Here is a 25,276-nt window from a genome sequence, read left to right as displayed (position 1 = left end):
TAATGATTTGTGTGATTGTAATTATTCTAAATATACTGAGGTTAGCTTTATGGCTTAGAATATAATCTATCCTGGTGAATGTTCTATGTGCAATTGAATGAAACGTGTGTTCCACTGTTGCTAGGTATAGTATTTTATAAATGTGATTAAGTTAAATTGGTTAATGGAGGCTATTTCAAGTCACCTTACCCTTACTGGGTTTCTGTCCTCTCAACTACAGAGAAAAGAGCTGAAATCTTCAGGTATAAGTGTATTTCTCCTTTTAATACTTTCATTTTACCATTGTCCTATTTCGAAGCTCTGTTCCTAGATACATAAACATGCAAAGTTGCTACATACTGTTGATGAATTTTTATCATTATGAAAAGTGCCTCTTTATCCCTATTAATATTTTTTATTGTGAAGTTTACTTTCATATTAATATTGCCAGTTCTTTTCATTAGCTATATTGAGGTGTAAATTACATAAAATAAAGCTCCACAATTTTATGTATATAAATTGATGAGTCTTGAGAAATATATGCAGTTGTGTTCCATCACAATCATGACATAAAACATTTCCATCACTTCAAACAATGCCCCTCTGCCCCTTTGCAATCAACCCCTCCCCCAATCCTGATACTTGATATGTTTTCTCTATAGTTTTGCCTTTTCCAGAATGTCATACAGACACATCAAAACAGTATATAGTGTTTTTGGTTTGGGCTCCTTCTAAGTAATTCCACTGTGTGGAATACTACATTTTTAAAACCCACTTACCAGTACAATAACATTTGGTTTTACTCCAGCAGGAGTCCATTGTATGAGCTGCTACAAAATTTGAATAAAAATATTTGAATGGAAGTGTGTTTTTATTTCCCTTGGATAAATACCTAGTGTGGTATTGCTGGGTCATATAGTGAAACTAGTATTGGAAATCTGACAGTGGTGGTCTTGGACTGTCTTTCTTTAGTCATGAAGCTTCTAATTAGTGCTTGAATTAGTCCCAGCAGTTATGAAGTCATGACTGCATACTGAAAACTGCGCTTGGTGAAATCGAGGCCTAAACAACAAACTCTTGGTATTTGTAAGTAGACATATACATCCATGAGGCCGAACAGAGGTTACTTGTAGCTGGGGAAAATGTTGGGAAAATTAACATATCAAGTTCTGAACTTAATTCTTTTGTGAGAATTTAAAAAATTGATTAATATGACGACCTCTTAAAATGTCAAATACACGAAGTTATTAACCGAGTCCAAACCATTGGTGGGAAATTCACGAGTAAGATACAAATATGCACACTCAACATCAAAATGACACAAGATGTTCAAACCCTGTATTTAATTGGCAGAAATTACTTTTTAAGGATACACATGATCACTGTCGAATGTAACCTAGGACTCTATTAATGACTTTCTTAATTATTCGTCCTTCCGCAGACCTCAGTATCCGTTTAAAGCTCAAGTGGCTAGTATTACCTGCCCACCCCAGCTCCCAGTTGTAACTGAGACAAGTCAAGGAGCACTAAGGAGCAGAGGGCACACAGGTAAGGGCCGTGACAGTCAGGCAGAATCTGGCATTTAAAATCGCCCTGCCCATCTGGGCCTCCGCTGCCTTTGACAGGCGGGCGTGTCAGAGACTGAGTGTGGGGGAGAAGGGGCTGGGCTCTGCCAGGCAGCGGCGCGACGACGCCCTTGCCTTGGCCTTCACAGAGCAGAACCGGAGCAAACCTATAGCTCCAGGAAGCCAACGCCCGGCGCCGCTCACGGTGCATCCCGCAGTGGCCCGGCAGGTGTGGAGCTTGGGCACCCGGTGCTTGCGGGTGCGCAGCCAGCGCGCGGTGGGGTTGTTGGGCGCCCAGCGGAGAGGGTGACTTGCTGACTGGGTGTGGGCCTCCCTGCCTCCCCACATTCACTCCTAGCTCTTGCCGGAGATGCTTGTGCGCTGCCCCCCTCGCCTTTAAGCTCGCGGCCCAGGGGGGCGGCGTGTGTGAGTAGCTGGGAGGGGGCCGCGAGGCACTCCGCAGAGGGCTCGCGCGGGTTTGTCCGCCGCCGTCACCTGACTTTGTCGGAGGAACCACAGCTGAGGTGGGGGGCGGGGATGGGGACGCAGCGCGGAGCTCTAGAGAGACGCGGCGGCGCTGGCGGAGGAGGAGGCGGCGGCGGGCGGGTACTCGTTCCTGGGGCTACGGGCGGCGGGCGCAGGGACCGCGGAGCTAAGGGCGGCGACCGGGCCAGGGCAGGAGGCATCGCGCCCCGGGGCCCCGGGTCCGCGCACGGCCGCACACACCCACCCGAGCAGCTTTCCTCCGCGGCCCAGGCTCCGCTCATCCTGCGGCGGGCGGCGCCGCTCCAGGGGCGGGGTGAGTACCTATGGCCCCAACTCGACCCCCTCCCCTTTACCAGGGCTGCGCGGGGATCCGGACCGGATAATCCTAGGGCGCACCGAAGGGCAGCGGCCGGGTGACAGCTCTACGGCGCGCTTGAGGGCAGGCGGGGGGCTGGGCTGTCAGCCCAGCTCTGCTCCAAAACCCAGAAGGATGAGGTGCTCAGGCACTCCGGTGACTCCGCACAGCCCCCGGCGGCCCCTGCGGCGGGATATCGGGGCGAGGGAAGGGGGCCCGGGCCAAGGGCCTCGTGGGCTTTGGAGGCAGAGGCGAGGAAGGAAGGGGAGGCGAGGGCATAACATGGCGCAACGCTAGGATAATCTCCACCGCGACCGAGGGAGGACGAGCCCGTGGCTGCAGCAGCTTGAAGAGGAGGAGGGAGGTGGCCAGGGCTTGGATATTTGATTCATTCTCCGAAGCCTGCAAACTGTTGAGAGGAAACGCTGCGGCAGCTGAGAGTGGGATGTGGGGCCCCCAGTGGGCGCAGCGTCCAGGGAATAACCCCAGTGCACACCGGAGCTAGTCCCGCACCTGAGGATCAGGTTGCGGGAAAAGTGCTGGTGAGAGAGGGGCACCAAAGGAGTAAGGCGGGCTTCATTAGGGGGTGGGGAGATTGGGAACAGTGTCACGATGCTGGACTGGAGCCCTGCTGGGGTTCCGTAAGGGCTCTACTCCAGGCTATCACCCTCTGTACCGCGTTGGATGAGCAGGCTTGGCGCGTTGCTGGCCGGGAGAGGTGCTGCCAGGGCGGGGTCGAAGGAGGAGAGAGCCTCCGTGCGGAAGGAGGAGGCAAGGCCTGGGTGCTTGGAGAGTAGGGAATGCGGGTTAAAGCGGGACTATCTCTCCTTCTTTCCTGCAGAAGACGAGGCTGTAGACACGGCTGGAGAAGATGTCGGGCCAAACGCTAACAGATCGAATCGCCGCCGCTCAGTACAGCGTGACAGGCTCTGCTGTCGCGAGAGCAGTCTGCAAAGCCACCACTCATGAAGTGATGGGCCCCAAGAAAAAGCACCTGGACTGTAAGCATCTCTTTATATAAGTGGGACATGCGCACGGCAGACGCGCCGGGGATACCGGCTGCATGGCCTGGCTTAACTGTCGGGAATGCTGCAGCCTTGGGGCTCCCAGCCGGGTTGCCCCTGAACTGGAAATCTCCAGCTGTGGGGATGTCGCCTTGGGTCAATCCTGAAACCTTGTCTTTTGAGCTCTGTTCTCCTGTTGACCTCCAAGGTCTTGGAGGGGAAGTTAGAGATGCTTTTCACCTCCCCTTTCTTTCTCCACAAGCCTCCCTTCTCCACGTTAAGAGAAATCAGAGGTTCCACAATCAGAATGGTGGTGGTGGGGGGAATGAATTCGTGGAAGGTCAAACTTGACCCTCTAGTTTTTTTCCTAAATATATTTTGGGTAGTTCTAAAGTAGTACTATCTTTTGATCTTTTTCAACATTGCTATTGAGGTTTTGTGTGTGTGTGTGTGTGTGTGTGTGTGTGTGTGTGTGTGTGTTTCAGAGAGAGAGAGAGAGAGAGAGAGAGAGAGAGAGAGAGAGGTCACTACACCAAACTGAAATAAATTCAAGCAATTGAATGAGGAAAGGACACTTCCGAGATAATGGGGATTTCATTTTACACATCCTGGCACACTTCTTTGTCCCTTTCTCAGAAAATGCTAGGTGGAATGATTATGCCTTGATCACAAAATGGATGTACTTTCTTGGCATTGGAGATGGTGCAATTTTGGATTAAAACACTTAATTCATCATACTTTTTTCATATTAGTTATTTAATGGAAAAAGGCTTTATTCTCATTTGGTATCTATATATTTCTGAAAGGTTTCATTTGATTAACATTGTAAGTCTTTTGTTATTGAAGGGTAAATAGGGACACTTAAAAAAAAAAACAATTTCACCTACTTTGGTAGTGAGGCTCCTCCTAAGTAAGGCTACATCAGAATGTATTTTACAGTTTCTGTTCAGTCTTTTTGACCTGTTTAGAATCTTCTGTTCTATTAGATGTTTGTTGATAAAGATTAATGTTGGCATAAGACACCCAGGTATAGCATGCCCATTTCTCCATCTGGCTTCCTTTGCCCATTTGCTAGTTTTCTTTTTTCTTTTTTTTTTTTTTTAGTTTAAAACAATCATTTTATTTCATTTTGCTCATGATTTGAGTCAGGAATTTTGACAAAGCTGAACCAGGTGAGCCTTTTGTTCCTCAGTGGTATTTAGCTCATGGTTGATTTAGTTTTTTTTTTATTTATTTATTGGTTGTTCACAACATTACAAAGCTCTTGACATATCATATTTCATACATTAGATTGAAGTGGGTTATGAACCCCCAATTTTACCCCAAATGCAGATTGCAGAATCACGTCGGTTACACATCCACAATTTTACATAAACATAATGCCCTATTAGTAATTGTTGTATTCTGCTACCTTTCCTATCCCCTACTTGCTAGTTTTCTTTTGCTTCAGACCATCCCCCACTGCTTCTCTCCTGCAGCTGAGAGAATGGCATCAGTGTTAGAACTGACTCTAGCCCTTTCATCTGCAGAAGCAAAGCTTGAGGAGACTTAAAACTGGACATTATAAGACTTGTCCAGCCTTTAGAATCTGTTGTCTCATAGTATTGGATTTTTTTTTCTAGAAGCAATTCTGAAAGGAGAACACCATTACTCCTTTCCTGAGAGAATGTTTAACAAAACTTATTGATTACAATATCACATGTTATACACGAAGTACAGGATAAGAGAGGCCACCAGGGCCAGGGCACCTCACAGAAGTGGGAATTATAAATTTATGACCAGCTCATTTTGTTGCAGCATGCTGAATCATTTAGCCATTTTTCCATCAGTTTCCCCAACTCTGAAAGGATGACTCATGTCTTATTGGTGTATGTCATCTAGAAAATTCTCATAATAAAAAAGTAGAGGTTATGGATTTGCAAGATACTGATCTATCATAAAGATGATAGATTAGTACATTTCAGACAACATTCATTGGTTTGAGCATTTTATTAAGACATGATTCAGATAAAGACTGAGTTTTTAAAATAAAAATTTTAGTCACATTTGTCTGTTAGGCCTGGAAAAGTTCAAGTTTTTGAAAATAGGATGTTTTCCCAGTACCTTCAGCACATATTAGTAAGGGCAATTTCAAAAATATAGAAAATAAGGGGAAGATTCCATGTTAAAAGAAAGTGGCTGAAATAGGCATTGGTATTGAATAATTAATATGATTAATCATACTAGCCAAACATTTATTGAGCAGTTACTATATGCCTATCACTGAGCTTTACATTATCAGTCTGTCACCGATTAAGTCCAGTAAGGGTGATTAACTTCTATGGCTTTTAGCTACTGCATTTAACTGCCATCTCTAGTTTATTTAGTAATATTCTCCATTGAGAAGGAAGAAAAGGTACCATATTAGCCTAACTGGTCTAATCTTAAGAACACCTATCCCCTTTGCATGACTCTGTAAAATTGAGCATCACAACCCACACATGTATTACAGTCTCTGTGCATGAAAATTTTTAATTCTGTCACAGAAATGAAGGAAAAACAAGCACTAAAAGACTATTGGTTGGTGTTTTTTCTTTTTAATGTTTCACTTTTCCAATAAATCATAAAGTAAATTATCTTCCATTTAAAACCAGCCTGTGGGTGAAATTTGGAAGGATGGGTATCATGCCACTAACATATCCTATTCTCAAAAGGGATGATATGGGAAACCTAAATATATGTACATATTGTTGTTTTGTATGCATTTTAAGAGGACACCTTTGCTCAGAATTTCTTGTGAAGTTCCTTGACAAAGCAGTAGACTACCTCGGTAATTTGTGCACAGGTTTTAGGTAACATACAGTTATAAAAGTGAATCATACATGTGAACACATGTAAAACATGTACATGCATAAGTAAATTTTGTCTGTAGTTACTGACGCATTCTTAAGTAGTTCTTGGTGTTTTAGTTTTGAAAATATTAAGTACTGGTTGGGAGGAAAGTGGCACAAAATAATAGAATTTGGGGATTTGATGTGGGATAGAAGTTTAATATAAGAAAAATTTGATCACCAAATTGACTTTCCTTTAAGTTTGGTTTGATGTAAATAGTAATAATTTAGGTTATTGTTAGTTTGATTTGTACATACATTTTAGTTTAGAGTTTGGATTGGGAGAGTATAAGAATATAGATAAGGTTCTGTAGTTTTTTTAAGTGATTTGATTTGTTAAGCTCAGAATCTTTATGAAATATGTACTTAATATTAGTTAAAGGATTGGTGTAAAAGATAATCTTTTTCACTTTAGGTTGAAAGTCAAAGAAAATTACTGGGGTAAATTATGTAATTTATAAAATGATGCTTAAATGGCATATGATTTATATGTTCAAAGAATTGGTGAACATCTTGTTTATGATGAAGAGGTGGAGATAAAATGAAACTCTATATATAAACTCTATATAGTCTCACATTTTTTTCTTTTTTTCAGTAACAGTATGTTTTTTGAAGGTAAAAAAGATTCATGAAACCATCACCATAGTCAGCAGTTATATATTATATGTAAAGGATAAACTTTAATGATCTACATAAAGATTATATGTTTATGGTACTTTGGGATTACACAAAACCTTCATTCCAGAATTTATACTGCTATAATTATGTTGCCCTTTACACAGGAAAACTAAAGACCTAACCAATATTAGTTTGACATTAGTTTTTCTAGAACCATATGTACAGTCTCACCTTTTTTACCCTTGTAACTTGTTGTGCATCTTTGATAGCACATTAAACATCCAGGTCTCACCAAATATTCACCTTCTTGGTTATAGCTCTTTTCCATCTCAGTGGGTTTTCCTGCTCTGGTTTGTGGTTGATGAACTAAAGGATAGTTCCAATAAATAATAAAGTAAAAAGATACTAGACTACCCAGGATCTACCCAAGTACTGTTCCAAGGTTAAACAAACAAACAAACAGAATTAGCTCAAAGTAATACCTGCAGAGGGAAATTTGGAAAGTTGGCAACCCTGGCATAAGATTCATTTCAGTTAATAGAGCTTGCAATCGATTCCTGTATATGCTACATTGTTAAAGTACCCTATTTAAAATCATAAAAATTCAAACTTAGACATCACTATTAACATCAAATCAGACCTAATAGAAAGTCAATTTGTTTATCAATAATCATATTTTTCCTCATATTAATCTTCCTAATACATGAATTTATTTATCCCACATAAAAATCAAGTGGGATATGAGTTCCAAATCTCATGTTTGAGGTACTAGAATTTCACCAATGATTCTTTTCCTCCCAAATTAAGAAAAAATAAGATTGTGTTTCTTATAAGAATATCTGGTGAAGATAGTAAAAGATACAAACATTTTTGATTCAAGGCAATATTGGTTCCTGCTACTTCAATTTTATTCATAAAATATCTGTAAAAAAAGAAATTTTAATAGTAAAATAATGAAAATTTAAACATAAAAACTAATTTGCCTTACATAAACTTGCCTAGTACATGTAAAATATATTTTGATTCATAGAAATACATTTGCAAACTAATTTAGTAGATACCATATGTTTATATTGGGGATAATAGGGCTTTTGGGTGCTGAAAGATCCAAAAAGTAAGTAAGGCTTATTAAATAAAATTAAATAAAACAACATATAAGACTTACTGAACACTAGGATAACTTTCAATATGAGAAATGCACTAACTTCCTGTAAATCTATTTTACTTTGATTTCAGTTGTTCTCATGTAACTGTTTGATATTGTCTAATCACACCCTCTTACTTTCTTCTACCTGGACACACTCTGTTTCTTCTAGATTTCATCAGAAAACCCAGCCTAATTATAGAGATGGTTTAGAACACACTGTATTGTTTTTTAGGCAGTCAAGAAGAGATGGAAGCAATGGGTTGTACTTTAATGTCTACCATCTATAGTAACCTCTTTTGTTTACTGAAATTAGTGTTATATCCTATCTGTCCTGTAGGTGATGGCATCTTATCTCAAATTAATTCAGGTAAGGATAGAAGCAACAGATAACAGTTATAACGTTTTACAAGGAAAATACAAAAAAGTGAAATTACCAAGAGAAACAGTATTAGTGATCTGTTGTGTAAATGCACCTCATTAATGATAAAGCCTTTATGTACTCAAACAGATGTAAGCCAGGTTTAAAATAGGCAATGTATTAAAAAGGAGAAGAAGAGATGGAAGAGCAAACCCTGTTGGATCTCCTCTTGCCCTGCAGGGGTTCTGTTTCTATGCACACTTGAATAAATCTTACTCTTATACTCACTCATCCTGGTCTCTGGATTAAAAGAGAGAGAGAGAGAGGGAAAATATACTTCACTTAATCTGGTTATCATTTATATTACAAATCCATAAGGAATCCAGTCTGTGTGATTCTGTGATGTTCTTGGACGATGCTCAGCATTACAAGAGGGAAGAAAAGAGATCATGTGAGATTCAGAGGTTGGTAGGAGAAGAGAAAGTGGAAGAGTGGCAAAGAGTCCTAGGTAATAAGAGGAAGCACACTTTAAAGATGACTTAAAAATAGTTAAACAGGGTGGCTGGGCCCATTGGTGCACACTGTATTCCCAGTGACTCGGGAGGCTGAGGCAGGAGGATGGCAAGTTTGAGACCAGCCTCAGCAATTTCGAGGCAAAAATCTTGTCTCAAAATAAAACAGAAAAAAGACTGAGGATGTAACTCAGTGGTAAATCACCCTTAGCTTCAATCCCCAGCACCAAAACAAACAAGCAGACAAACAAAAAAGTTAAACAGGGTGTCTATTAAGAAAGTAAAGATTTTTTAATGGATGTTTTTATTTTCTTCTCTTCAGAAGTATCTTTTTTGCTATGTAAAGTTAAATATATTTATGTGAGTCTCAATGCTTTTTCCCATTTTGTGATCAATATGATTCACAGATACTTTCTTAGAACCAGTAGAAAATTAATAATTCAAACTGGTTTTTATTTTGTTTATTTTTTTGGTTATTGGGATTTGTACCCATGGCCTTTGTTTGCTAAGCATGTGCACTCTACCACTAAACTCCACCCAGGCCTCAAAAAACTGATTTTTCAGATGTTGCTTTAGTGATTTAAAGCAGATGTGTATATGGAAAAATGGTGAGTGTGTATGTGTGTATAATTATGCAGTTAGCAAATTCATATCTTATTTTCAATATTAACTTGCAGTATTTTAGATTAACATCTAGAGTTTAGTATATTGGCACATTAGTTTTAATGTTTAATAAAATGGCTTCTGAATACCTATTTGTACTTTCATCTGTGCATTTGGTTGCTATAGAGCTTTCTCTTAGTTTTTTATAAATATCCTTTTAAAAACTTACCTCATCCCTTGAGTTGATTGATGCTGGGATAGAATGGTATTCTGACTTTATCTTGGTTTCAATAACTTGTTAAAGAAGGTCAGAAGAGACACATGACCCTATTCCCCCAGGGCTGAGTATGCTTTCCTTAGAGAGCTGTGTTTTGGTGACTCAGTGCCTGAGCCAGACTCTACAGGGAGTGCCTTCAAATGTAATCACACCACATTTCAGTCATTTTAAAAGTCACATTTTTTGCCACTAAACTATTCATTGTTCAGTTTCTTTTTTTTTTTTTGTAAATTTATTTGACTTTTTAAAGAAATGTATCATTTGCTTGTGAAGGGAAATGCCCCCCCCCCTTAGGCATAATTGGCAGTTGCTCTCTTTTTTCTTTTTTTTTAAAGAACAAATGAATGAGATATCCTAGTGTAAATTACTTTATGACCTGTAAGAAAACTATCCCATGTACACATATTCCATAGTGAATTTCATGTTCCTGTTTATCTACTAAGTACTATTTGAAAAAAAAATACATAGAAGGAAGAGCAGTGGAGTAGAGGAAAGGAAACCAGGGGAAGGGAGGAAGAGAGGGAAGTGGAAGTAGTAGGGTATGAAGTAGAGCAAATTATATATTTTTTTTATTTTTTTATTTTTTTGGAGCAAATTATATTCGGTGCTTGTGTAATTATGTCAAAAATGAACCCCAATATTACGTATAACTATAATGCACTAATAAAAAGAAATTATAGACTCTCCCTCAGGACAGTTAAGTGAAAGCACAAACCAGAGAGAGGATTGTACCTTGAAGCCCAGAGTCTTTCTTTAGATGTTTTACTTTCTCTTCACTTGTCCCAGGTATGTGAAAATCCTCTCCCCCTCCATTGCATACAGAAAGTTTCTCTGTTAGACATCTTTAAGGAGATTCTGATGTATTCTAAGGGATTTTTTGATGTGTTATTCCTGGCTACTCAGGAGAGAGAGAAGTTAAAGTTAGATCTTTGCCCGCCTTGTGTAGTTTTGGTTTCCATTTGATTATTCTCCCAGGGTTAGCACTTTTATTTTAAATTATAACTCTTCTTTTCTACATGAATAATTCTCTGTTGTCTGTATCTTTAACCCTCCCTCCCCCATTCTTTGTCTCATAAGCATTTTTAAGTACCTTCATTTAAAGTAAGCAAGCAAAACCACCCACACACAAGTGTCTCTGGACTCTGTGACCTCTTCCAGCAACCAACATGTCATCCCCTACTCTTTTTTTTTAATTCCACAACCAAACTTCTTCAAACTGATCTCACTCTTTCAAAGAAGACATACACACATCTTCTACACCTCTCTGGCTATTCCCCATTTTCGATTGGCTTAATTTATGCTTAAAATATTAGAATTGCTGTTGGGTAGTCATTCATTACCTAGTCAGCTGACCAAGCCACCGACCTGGGAGTTTTCTCTCAAATCCAGTTCATGATCAATTATTTTAAAAATTCTCTGAAATCTTCTTTAGCTCACTTCAGCCTTAGTTTACGTGAGTAATAAACCTCATCTGTAATGAAGAATAATAGTAGTACCTCTCTCACTTTTGGTGAGGAATAAGTGGGATAATGCACATAAAATGTCTACCCCAGAGTTTGATACACAAATCTTCAATAATTAGTTATTAGCACTGCTGCTACTGTTAACCATTTCTAGTACAATTGACACTATTTCTACTGTTGCTGCCACTAGTACCCTTACCTTTACTACCACCACTGTAACAACTACACACATATCCTTAGTACTTTGGCCCCTTCTTATCCATGCTTGCTTTTGCCCTCTCCTTTTAATTATGTCAATTTTTACTTTAATTCCAACTTTCCTCTTTCCTGGAAGCTATATACTATTTCCATTCTTTTAGTGATTATCCTTGAGAATTTAATGTGCATAATTTAAAGTAATTTCTTTCCCCTTTCCAAAGAAGTTTAGAAACTTAATTATCCACTTCTGGTTTATGTGCTGTCACTGTCCTGTGTTTAAATGTCACCATTGTATTAACCTCTAAGGCTAGCTATTATTATTTGATAGAGGCACATCTTTATTTATGTACATTCACCTTGTAACTGAACTTACCATTCCTTCCTATGTCTAGATTTTCTTTAGTTACATCTTTCTGGGGGTTTCTTCAGTGAGGCCCCTTACTGGTAAAAGGTTTTGGTCTTAAAAACTTTTATTCATGATTTTGAAGGATAATATATCTGGATATACAATTCTAGAATGGCAGTTATTTTCTCTTTGAAGATAATATTTCACTCATTTGGCTTCCATTGTTGCTCTTAAGAATTAATCAGTCAGGGGCTGGGATTGTGGCTCAGTGGTAGAGAGCTTGCCTAGCATGTATGAGGCACTGGGTTCAATCCTCAGCACCTCATATAAACAAATTAACAAAATAAAGATAACTGAATCCATCTACCAACTAAAAAAAATTTTTTAAAGAATTAATTGATCAGTCTACCTGACTTTAGGTAATCCCTTTGTTTATATGGCTGCTTCTAAATGTTTCTGTGTGTCTTGTCCTTCTGTAGTATATATGTGTCTAAAAGTGCTTTTCCTTTTGTTTATTCTTTTTAGAACTTGTATTTCCTGAATCTGAGAGCTAATGTCTTTCATCAGTCTGGAAAATTCTCTACCTTTCAATTATCATTGATTGTTGTCTATACCTACTCTCTTTCTTTAAGTGTCCTTCAAATACAATTAAGTATATGTAAAACTTATTTTTTATATCTCTAAATATACCTTTCATAAGTTCCAATGCTTTATTTTGTATTCTGTATATTTTTTTCAGGTTATTAATCTTCTAGATTACTAATTCTCTCTTTAGCTGGTGTTTCCTCCACTTTTGTACGTCCTTAATTTTTAATTTATTTATTTAGATTTTTAAATTTTGAAATTCTTTTAATTTGCCCATTATTTGAATGTTCTTGCTCACATTTTGAAGTTCCTGTCTTATTTCTTGACCATTTTTAACAAAACCAATTTTATATTCTGTGTCTCATAGACATGCAGTTCTGTTTCTATAGTTATTTGTGTCTGACCCTTGATCATGATGATTCCTCCTATATTTTTGTAATTTTAGACTCTGAGGTCATGTTGGCTAGGATTTCATCAGTGAGAATCCTGGAAAAACCTAGGGTCAATTAGAATTCGTATTTGCTCTAGCAGGAGGACCTGCAGTTGATTTCCACTCTTAGAGTTTTTCCACTTAGTTCAGGTTCAGGTCCAAAATCCTTATCTATAATTTGAAAATCATAAAAGCTCAGAAAACCAAAATTCTTTTTGTAAATAATTTGGTAGCGAAAGTAGACCAGATATAATATTTATACCAGTTATCATAAAGGTTCATATGTTGAGCTATAGAAATATTGTCATATTATGGTGCAATGTGCAAATTTTACTGGGATGCTAACATTGTGTATCTACCATAATACCTATGTTGAGTCTTAAAAATCATGAATTGTGAAACATATATGGCTCCAAGGATGCTAGATATTATAGAATGGATCTGTAATGTCAATTCAAATCACAAACTTGGGCAAGGGGAAAGCTGTGGTTACTGATGACCCAGAGAGCTCCCTCCTCATCTAACCAGAGGGTACACTTAGTGGAGCATGTTTTCCTGTTGACTCCCTTTGATAAAAGGTATTATTTTAATGTTTGTTTGCTTGCCTTTCTAATTTTACTAAGGATATATCCCAGGGAAAAATCACAGCTTTATGTGAAGGATCTTAGCTCCAAATGGTCATAGTAGTTAATCCTGAAGGCCTTGTCTCCTGTTTGCCATGAGAGACATCAAAATCCAAGCCTCTAGGCCACTCAGATTAACAACTGCCTTTAGGGCAGCGTTTCTCTTCCATATTCCTCTACTTTGTAGTTTTCCAAAACCTCTTTCTTTTTCAGTTCTGCAGATTGCTTTCGTTTTCTTGTGAGTTCAACTAAATGGATGGAAAGATGCCTGCAATATTTATCTAGATTATTGGGTGGTTTTTATCCTTGACAAATGCCCATTTGTGTGCTAGAAATGGAATCACCCTGACTTCCTGTCTTTTGTTCTTGTACACACACACACACACACACACACACACACACACACCCTGTAGTTCATTCTTAAGCACTTTATAATTCATCAAACTTTCTAAACTGTGTATTATTTGGGGGATCTTTGCAAATGTTTTTTTTCTGTATTTTAATTATTTTAAGTTTCATATCTAAAACCTAGCTTTAGTCCTTCCTTCTCAGAGCTTAGATGGCCACTGTGCAGAGCATAGATCCCTCTCATATCATTCACAGAGCCAGAGTGGGATTCTGTTTAGTGGTTTTTCCTTTCTCTGGTCTGAAGTTTATTTTGGGCCACCTTATTCTTAATAACTAACGGAGAAGAGCAGATTTGGGGGAATATTTGTTGAATGATTTTTTTATTACATACTTCATATTTCCCACAGGTTAGACCTTTCTTTCCTCACAGACTTTCTATTTAAAGATTTTACTTTTATCACTCTCAGAAGAGCAAGGAGATAAATTTGATACATTCTCTCAAAAGACCATAAAAGCAATAGAAGTAGAATATTGGAGAAAAACAAAGAAATAGAACCATTAAATTGATCACTGTATGTAGTTAATCCATGTTTCTTGATGGCTACTCAACATTTGCATTCTTGTGATATGATAAAAAATGGGGGGAAATTATAACCTTGATTTGAAAAGTTAGAACAATGAGCAAATTAGTAAATTGGAAAAAATGTTAGATATTTAACAAGTATATCTACAGTATTTTAGTTGAGGATTTAGAGTATATGTGTACTTCTCTGTGTACTTCATCAATAATTAGATATTGAAATGATTAGGTATTAATATTAGAGAAAATCTGTTGCCAGCATGTTGTGTGTGGATATGTGTGTATCCATTTTTCTTCAGTTTGTTTTTAGTTGGTTAAGGTTGGGTAGCATTATTTTTCAATATTCACTTTTTAATTCATAAGCATATACATCATGGTGAGAATGGTTATAAGAGAAAACAATTTCAGAAGTGACTACAAACTCTGAATTTACATTCCACTGAGATTATTCACTATTTAGTGATATTTTTCACTAACATGATAGTATTACCATTAACAAGTTGAGAGATAAGGCTGGAGATGTGATTTAGTAGTAGAGAGCTTGCCTAACATGTATGCGTGAAGCCCTGAGTTCCATCTCCAGCATTACCAAAAAAAAAAAAAAAAGCAAAAAATCAAGAGCAACAACTTGGATTTAGAAAAGCATGAGAAAAGGAGGGAACAAGCACCTAAAACTTAGGGTTGTTTTGTCTTTGTAAAGAGAGCAATAAATGTTGGACATGTTTAATTTTGTTTTAATGCTGCATTTGGAGAAATTAGAAATTATTTTTCGTGTTGAGGTTTTCAATAGCTTGCTTAGAATGATCTCATTATTTATTCATTTAGCAAATATTTTGATATTTCCCAAGTGCAGGAATTGTTCCAGGAGGCAAGGATACCATGGTGAACAAGATACATACAGTCCTTGGTATCAGAGAGTTTGCGGCTTTGTAGGGGAGATAGAAAATGAAAGAAATAATTGCAAATGATTAAAAAAGAATTCAGTTTTAACAGGGAAGGTGAAGACCACAGTGGAGGTAGGTTGCATAGGAAGTCTTGAAAGACAAATAGTACACATATCAGTGAGCTGTGAGCAAGGGCTACTGCAGATTCTGTCAAGGAAAGGCTCACAGAAACCAAGGCTCATTTTAGGATTAAAGAAGTTGAAGTTGGCTGGAAGACTGAGTTAGGGAGGCAGAGAATATTAAGCAATGGCACTTCAGCTGTGGATGGACATTGATCTGGAGGGCCTTTGAGGTTGGCTCTCAAAATTGTCCAGCCACTTAATTTTTACAAATAAAGAAGTTGAGTCTCCAAAGAGGCAAAGTCACACAATCTGTATGTGTTAATAATGATTAATTCTTACTACCCATCTTGGCAAGGGTTAATGTGTCATTGTTTTGCTCGCCTAGTTCTAACTGCTACATATGTGCCACAAGATTTTACCATAATCTCATTATTAACTAAGTTAGTGTTAATATGTAGTGTGGAGCTCATAGCCCTTCCAGTTCTAGCAAGGTAATACAATTAGACTATTACATGTAGTTTTGCTCTGTTGTTTTTTCCCCTTTCCCCATTTAGGTTGCAGTGTGTTCATGATTTTCTGGTCTCTTCATTAACTATTTTAACATAAAATATTCTGGTTTGGATTACTCTTACATGAACATGAATGGCAGGTTCCACATGAGGCTAATTTGAGGCAGCACTAGTGAGTTGAACCAACTGTTTAACACCTGCAACTCTTCACTGTTTTGTGGTTCTCTACTTGTTCTTTTTTTCCACTATAATTCTCACCATGGTTCCAAAGGAGTAGCTTGATTTTTACCTAAACTTTTGCATTGAATTGAACTGCTCTAGTGACATTGATACACATATATATGCATGTACATGCGTGCACACACACACATATGCATATATATATATATATATATATATATATATATGCAGTGGATTAGAGATTTTACTTTGGTCCTTATTGTAGATTAAACTAATCCTTTCATGGAGTGGTAATGCGAATTAAGAAGTGTTTCTTCAGCATTAATTTCTCAGCTAGCAAAGGAGTATTAGTTGGGTAATCAATTAGTGAGAGTATAAATGGGCATAAATATGCAGGAGGGTGGGTTGTCAACATCACTCAAAACCCTTGAAAATCCTTTGATCCAATAATTTGTCTTCTACAAATGTATCTCAGAAAAAATGGAGAAAATTATGCATTCAAGGGTGTTGTGTACACATTTGTGTATATATACACACAGAGAGAAAGAAAATTAAATACCTAAATACTTTATTTTAAAATGATGGTGTCTCCAAACCATAATATACCAGACAACCTTGAAAAATGAAGTTTTAAGTATTTTGGCATGGAAAAGAGTTTACAAAGATCTGGATTTTCATTTTTTAAGTATATATATCCCAAAATAATGTATATTTTGGAATAATATATGCAAAAATGTTGTCTATGACTTTTTCTCTCTATTTTATTTCCATATTAATAATAACTTTTGTTTGCATGTTACAAGAATATAGATCAAACTAGTTTTGGGGGGAAAGAGAAAGAATTCAGCTCTGGAAACCAACATGAGGAAGAGGCAGGGATGAAATTGAACTCCTCTGGTTCTTGCCTCACCTCATATTTCTATTTCACATAACAGTTGTGAAGCACTGCTTCATTTTTGTGGACTAACTTTCTCAGAGAGTCTGGAAACATACTAAGCTCCCAGTCTCACATCATTACAACCTCACTGAGAGAAATTGACTCTATTCCTATAGCTAGAGTTTCACAAAATCATAGGGAATCATTTTTATCTCCTTAACCCAGGTCATGATTGATCCATGTATGTGGCATGATACTATGACTTTCAGTTCCAACCAGAGCTATGTCATTGAGAATCCCAAGGGCTAGTGACCTGATACAGGTTTATTTCTTGTTCCTATCACGGCCTGCTCTGTGTGATTGGTTCCTTCCACTCCTTCCATCTGGGTTGTCTCCTACCTGGGGTTGAGCTTCCTTCACTGGAGTCTGTGCATCTGACTGGAAGGGGGAGGAATACAGAAAGGAACATATTGCAGGGAATAAAACCAGATCTAGACATCATTTCTACTTAATATTCCATTGGCAGGAACTCAGTTAATGGTCTCACCAAAATATTGAAGAAGCTGGGGGATAAAGTGAGTTCAGGAGAAGGAAATGGGTTGTGAATACATAACATCGACTCTACCATGCTCATAGGGAAAAAAATTGGATTATAATTTGTTGCCTCTATCTTTAAATTACTTTCTTTATGTCACTGAATTTATGGAGATTTTGCTGTTATGGTAGTGTGGTCACTAAGATCTTGTAATAAACTAGCAACTATTAATTTTTTTCAAGGATTCCAGATAATTCTGAAAATAGATAATTAATGGCAAGCCAATAGATTTACTACATATTCCTTCGTCTATAGTAGACTTTGCAGAGGGATCTTTACTGCAAAGCTTTGATTTTGCCTTAGATTTCATCCACACACAGTGCTTTGTATTTCCACCATCCATTGTAGTTGACACAAGCTGAAACAAATTTGCTATCTCTAGTCTAAGCAATTTTTTCATCCTAGACATTGAGAAAGCCGCTCATTGGATTCACATAGATGCCCAGAACTGACATTCAGCATGCACAGCTCCAAGCCAGTATTCATCTGCCAGTGACTTTGTCTTATGAACTAGTAATTTAGTGATTTATGTGTCTAGGCCTTGGAAGGAATTGTTCCTCTCTCTGCTGATATTACTCAATTGCCTTAAAAATTTTAAACTTTCTCCAAGCATCAAGTCCATTATTACTCAATCACCTTAAAATATGAATAATGCAAAGCATATTTGAATTTTAGTACCCAAGAACTTTTCTTTGGATTGCTTCTGAGCACCTGCATAAATATGGTTTCTTTTCAATTTTAATATCACTCTTGATTCACTTGGCTTAGGTAGAATATATTAGCAATCTCCGTTTTTCCATAAGATTTAGGTGAAGAAAAAAATCAAGGTGAGGATAAAGGAGGGGTTAATATGTGCCACGCACATGACCATATTTATATATGGTCATATTAATATGGTTAATAGCTATATTAATATATGGTTAATATATGGCATGGACAGAGAGATTGCTGTGAGCACTGTGAGGTGGATTCTCCTGTCCCCAGTTTACATAAGAGGATAATAAGACCAGCAGAACCAGAAGCTCATCCAAGGCCCACCACTAAGAGGGAAAGAGTTGAGATTTCCTCAGGGTTCCTCTTGCAAGGCTCATGTGTGTTTTCACCTTTGCATCATGCATTTGCTCATCTGTCTCTAGTGTCACGAGTAGGAATACTACAAAACAAAAACCAAAAGAGTTAAAACACTATATGATTGTTTTCCAGAGGGAAAAATGGGTGATATCTCAAAGCAATTTATTAGCTAATTAGCTACATGAGTTTTACCTTGTGAAGACCCATCTCTAGCTAATGGGGGAGTAGGAGCCAGTGATTGTTCCTGAGCCTGTCTCACCCTCATCAGGTATGTCTTTGGAAGATTTGCTATTAAAACATTAATTTTACAAATCTTGCTAATTAAACACCTTGAGAAGTGGTGGGAGTATAGCAGAAAGTACTGGTTTATCATCAGAGGCCCTAGTATAATTCTAGGCTGTTGTTGCTTTCTAGCTGAGATCTTGGCCAGATGAATTTAATTTCTTTGGAACTCAATCTCCTCTTTTCTAAGGTATCATGGGGTTGTGGTAACAATTAAATGAATATATTTGCTAAAAACAGCAACAACAAACTTCAACCCCAAATTACTCTACAAATTATTATTATTATTAGAGGAAAAAGTGTTTTGAAACCCAACAGTTATTTTCCTAGGTATCTTTCAAGTATTGTATGCAGCAATAAACATGTAGAAAGAGCTCAGTCTGAGTTGCTCTGTGCTTACCTTTGGCATCTGCTGATAAATGGTTGTTTATTACTAGAAGATACAGTTTCATAATTTTGGTTTTGTTCATTAACAAATGTTAGTACTAATTGTACTTCATTATAGATTCGTAATTTTGGTTTGTTCATTAACAAACGTTACTACTAATTGTAAAAACAAAGCATAATATATATTTGATTAAAATTATCTCCTAAAACACAATTGACTTTGGAATATCTATTATGGTTTGCCTTTATTATTCTAGAGTATTGAGACTTGATGGTATTGTTTTAGACTTGATTTTTTTTATTTTCAACTTTTCAAATAGGCTTTTAGTAAAAGAGAGTTATTGGTTCTTTAAGAAAAACAATGATGTTTGCACACTGAAATGTTTAAAACACATAGAAAAAAGGGTAAAATACATAAAATGATTTTATTACTGAAATTGGATTCTTCATGGTTAGCATTTTATTCTGCTGTTAGGTTATAATTGAAGACATAAATGGAAATGGAGATGACACCAAATATAGTTTTTCATTAAGCACTAGTACGTTGCTGTTGAGAAAAATTCATAAAATACTTGAAAAAAAGTTGGCCTAATAGTGAAGTTAATTATGATGATCAATATTTGAAATGAATCTCAGTATTTACATTGTATGTAATTTCAGTGAAATATATCCAAAGCCCTTTGACAATTTTTAGTACTAATGGAAAGGCTAACAAAACTGAATAGAACAATGTAACAAAATTGGGTCAATAAATAACATTAAGCATACTGATGTTCAGCTGGGCGTGGTGGTGCATGCCTGTAATCCCAGCAGGCTGAGGCAGGAGGATCCACAGTTCAAAGCCAGCTTCAGCAACTTAGCAAGGACCTCAGCAACTTAGCAAGACCCTGTTTCTAAATAAAATACAAAAAAGGGTTGGAGTGGCTCAGTGGTTAAGTGCCCCTGGATTCGATCCCTGGTATACCCCCACCTTCCAAACGAAAAAAAAAAAAAAAAAAAGAAAAAGAAAAAGAAAAAAGAAAAAAGAATACTGATGTTCATTGTTCGGGTTGAAGACATTTTGAAAAACTGTTAGTACATAACTGAATCATTTTAAATTTTACTTGTAAAAATTTAGTCTCTATAGTTAACTAAACTAGTTAAACTAAGTGTAGCTGTGGTTTAAAAATATAACATTTAATAAGCTCTCAGGTAAAAAATAACTTTAGGGAGGTCAAATAGGTCATGATTATGAGTTCTTTTATTTTTAAACATTTTTGTGTCTTCTTTTGTTATTTATTTCTTAAAACTGCTATACTTACCCAGCCTCTATTTAAAAGTGTGAAAATAGCGAACATCTGCCTTGACTTGAGAGTACTATTTTTTATTTGAAGTTTTAATTTTAAAAGCACAAGAATTAATTTTCATAGTAGAGCATTAGTTGAAATGCATGCGAAATTAAATGTTAGCAATTTCTACATCATAGCATGACTCATTGTATCTATCAGATCTTAATTATCTTATTTTAAATGATGTTATATTATAGTTTAAATAATATATTTTATATTACATGAAAGTTATTAGAACTATTAATGCCTTTCCCATAATAACTTAATAATTATTTCCAGACTGCTAGTTAATATGGAAATCAAACAAACCCTTCCTATCTAGTTTTTCTTATATGCACATGGCAGAAGAGGTAAAATTGAAGGGTGTTAGAGAATGAGATGCAGAAGTTATCTGTTATAAAACTTACTCAGTCTCTCAAGCTACAGATTCACTCTTCCTGTTTCAGAACTTACTCCTATGAAAATGCAAAGTATTTATTGCGGGTGGCCTTCTCTTTCCCTGAAGGTATGTCAGTCAGTATGGATATAACCAACCAAACAAAACACTTGTTCAGTGGATCTATTGCTTGAGCAGAGAATTGAGTATTTTATTATTAATGTGTAACTGAGCTACAGTTGTGTTTTCTTAGACCTACAAACCTTCTTTCAACAAGTGCTTCCTAACTAGTTTTGAGATCTCAAAATATGTTCTTGTCTCTTTTGAGATATATAGTAAAAGAAGGATAAGGATATCATAGGTCAATTAAAAACTTGTGCTAAAGGAGAGATACTTCAAAAAATGTTACATTTGTCTGTATCATGTTATTATTCATTCCTCAATAGATTATTCATTTTAGTAATATTAGGAAGTACTCCTTGAAAATTTTTCAGATACTCAAGTTATTGCTTTCATGATCATAATCATTAGGGAAACCCTCAATTTGTGATATTCCCTTTTATCCTTATATTTAAGAAAACTTACCAGAGAAAAATCTTATATTAATCATGAATGCAAAGAAGATTTTAACTGATTGCTTACAGATGAGGAATAGGAAGAGATGGTTAAAATTAGTGAAAGTGTTTTAATATGCAAGATGAGAATAAAGTAAATGATGAGAAATGAGAAGGAAGGAAGAGAGAAAAAATGAAAGCAATTATAGTAAACTACTTAAGATAAAATTTTCTATGCCAACAAAAAGATGAAGAGCTAACTGTCAAAATGGAATATGTAATACAGAAAAGAAAAATGAGCCAACTAAAATGAAGGGAGGGGAGGACTGGAGACAAATACTTGACATGGACCCATAGAAAATTAAAGATGTGATGATTATATTCATAATTTTTGAGGAGTGATGTCAAGTGTTATTTAATAAATTGTTTTCTAAAGGTGTGACCTTATTCTTTTTTTACTGTCTTCTCTTACAATCTTGGTACTTATGTTACAGGATGAAGGGTACACTGTCAAACTGAAATTGAATGAATTTTTGCCAAGTTTTATTTACTTGTGTGGGGGGAGTATTAGGATTTGTCCCCAGGGGCACTTTACTACTGAGCTACATCTCCAGCCTTTTTTATTTTTATTTATTTTTTTTATTTTGAGTCATGACTGTGCTAATTTTCAGGCTGGCCTAGAACTTGAGATCCTCCTGCCCTGTCCTCCTGAGTCACTGGGATTCCAAGCATGTGCCACTGCAGGCTATTTTATATATATATATATATATATATATATATATATATATATATATATATATATATATATATATTCTACTAGGCATTGGTTTCCTTGCTTTTATGGTTTTATAATCTGATAGAAGAGCAAAAACAGAACATTTAATTTCAAGATATTAATTGGTAATTGATTGAATTACTATATGCTATCTGTGTCATGCTATATAGTCTCATATATATATATATATATATATATATATATATATATATATATATACCTCAAATATAAAGAGATGGCTGACAATTCAGTTACCATAGTGACTGTTGTGTCATCAAGCTGTCTTGACCTGCCCACATTTCCCCTTTCTTTTCATGGTCCTAAATGTCTTTGTCACTAATGTTCTAAGCTTCATTCTAAGCCATGATAGGTGTCGCACCTCAAAGTGAAAGGTCTGGGACCACAGGTGTCTGCATTACCTCTAAGCAATACCAGATTTCGTCATTGAGCTCAGTAAGCAGAGAATCTTCATGAACCTACCACTCAATGAGACACTGCAGGAAAACAGAAATGACACAGCACCTCTGTTGAGAGCCTTATAGGACAGATGTATCCGAAAGCCAATAACAATACACCATCACACAGGATATAGTGGAGGTATGACTGATGGATTCTGAAAGCACAGAGCAGGGAGTTGGCCACTTTTGCCTAAAGTGAGTCAGGAAATGCTTTTCAGAAGTGGTGATGTTTGGCTGGGCATTGGGAAACAAACAGGAGTTTACTAGATAAAGAAGTGTGACTGAAAATGGCATGTTTCTAGTGCATAAGAAAAGAGAAGTAGAGTGAAGCTGTGTAGAATCATGGAAGCCAGCCCTATTAATTATAAAGGAATGAAAAACCCATGGCAAAGTTTTAAACAGAAATGTTCCATTATCAAATTTTTTTAGGAATTACATCTGGTTGAGACTCTACATATATATTAGATATATATTAGTGTGTCAAGTGATAGTAAGAGCCCAAACAAGAATGTTATGAAGGGCATAAAATAGAGAGGCTTGATTTGAAAGGAAATTCAGATATAGGAGCTGTGGGGCCATTTTGGAAGTGTAAGGAAGGGAGGTAGAAGACCATTGTTACTTAAAATTCCAGACTTGACCCACAATGGAGTCAAAGTTCTTGGGTGTGAAAACATTTTTTTTTTTTACATCTCACACTCAACACATCCAAATCTGAACTCTCTTTCTTATCCCTTCTCCTGTTTTTTTCCCACTCAATCATTCACATCTCAGGTAGTAGCAGCATCATTCATCCACTTGCTCAAGGTGAAAACTTTTGAAGTCTTTCTTGACTCCTTTCTTTCTCTCCTACCCCATTTTCAGTCAATCAAGAAAACCTGTTGACTCTACATCTATACAAAACATATAGAATTGTGATCACTTCCACTGCTATCACCAATCCCAGCAACCAGCATTTCTTCATAGGATTTCTATAATAGCTTCCAATTCTGCTTCTGTCCTTCTTCCTTCCCCAAGTATATTCTCAGTACAGCAGCTCAAGTAATCCTTTCAGGACTTGACTTCTACCATTTCTACCTCATACTGGGCTTCAGCCACACTGGCCTCTCACTGTTCCTGGGCAGGTCATGCAGGCTCCCCAGCCTTGGCACCAACTTTTCACTGCCTCAAATGAATACTCTTTCCTCAGATATCTGGATGGATGGTGGGGTGGGCATGATGTGATACATGGTATAGAGGAAGAGCAATAAAATAGGTAGGAAGGAAACTATATTATTATCTTAAGTTCATACAGGTATAATTTGAAAGTTCTAGCAAAAATTACATTTTTGCTTAATTTTAAGTGAACTTCATCACAAACATATGGCCTATTTAGGATATTCTCATCATTTTCTGAAGGACATGAAATAATGTGCTACTCAATTTTTCCTAAAATAGTGTTTTTCATTATCACAGTATTAGGTAAGAGCAACTAATTCCGTACAATAAGCACACATTCATTTGAAGTGACTGATAATTTTACCACAAATCCCCCTAAAATGCCTCATTCTGCCAACAGTACAAGAACTCACCTGACCCTAGTAACAGCTCAGCAAGCTAAAGAGTTCATGGCAAGGTTACATGAGGCATAGAATACCTAGCTAATTGCAATCAAATAAATCATGTTAAATCCTGCATTATATCCATTCTTTAGGGTCAGAACTTAATAAACTTGACCTTTATCAAGAAGTTTAGAATTTAATTGAAAGTTGTTAACCGAAAAGACAAAAACTAGTGAATATTGCTTTTTCTTAAAGCACTAAAAATGCCCTTTAACAAAAATATGAACTTTCATGCCCATCAACAACAAAAAAGCATTATTGTTAATTAGTAAAAGCATGCAGATCACACACTAGTAAGAATTCCTGTGCACCACCACCACCCCAATAAACTTTTTAGAAGTTGTCATTCATTTTATTCTCACTCAGTTGTATTCTCATGGGAGATAGCAGTAAGGAAAAGTTTGATCAAGCTCTGCTAATTGAAATTGGAACTAGTAAATTTAGTATCACCATTAAAACACTCCATTAATTCAAATGGATATAGTCATTGGCCTTAAAGATATTTAAGCTGAAGTATATTACACTTGAAATTTAGCTGAGCCATCTAAAGCACTAGGTAGTATAAAAATAAGGTAGGAAAGTGATCATGTCCCTGAAAAACAGCCTGGGCTCAAATTGGGCCCTAAATTTAAGTAATTTGTTATCTAAATTAGCCACCAAAGACCTACTAGCCACAGTTTAAAGCATTAAGCTTTGTCACTGCTTTGAACAAAGGAGACTCTTCTTTAATATTTAAACTCTGGCAAAACTCATTACACTCTACCCTCTGTTATTTGTTAAATACTTCTGTGGCCAATAACTTGGGGAAAATACTAAATAGCAAATTTTATGAATTACATAAATAGGACCAGTTTATTCATAAGAGTACTTAATGTCATCAAAATATTGCTTAAAGTAGTTAGCCAACATCCTTTCCCTGAGAGACTTCATCTA

The 25,276-nt window shown here is 36.7% G+C and overlaps 1 protein-coding gene across 1 annotated transcript in view; it reads left to right on the top strand.

The window, feature by feature from the left end:
* Positions 1 to 2,172: 2,172 nt before the first annotated feature.
* The window catches only part of SNAP91 (synaptosome associated protein 91), a 121,944-nt gene continuing 98,840 nt past the window's right edge, over positions 2,173 to 25,276 (top strand). Inside the window, exons 1-2 of the mRNA XM_081295944.1 lie at positions 2,173 to 2,343; positions 3,227 to 3,386. Coding sequence (XP_081152070.1) covers positions 3,257 to 3,386 — 130 coding nt within the window. The 5' untranslated portion in view covers positions 2,173 to 2,343; positions 3,227 to 3,256. The remainder of the gene's footprint in view (positions 2,344 to 3,226; positions 3,387 to 25,276) is intronic.

Source organism: Spermophilus citellus (genome assembly GCF_964194105.1).
Source record: "Spermophilus citellus genome assembly, chromosome: 5".
Lineage (NCBI taxonomy): Eukaryota > Metazoa > Chordata > Mammalia > Rodentia > Sciuridae > Spermophilus > Spermophilus citellus.
The sequence above is the reverse complement of the archived record's forward strand: the minus strand, read 5'-3'. Positions and strand labels throughout refer to the sequence as shown.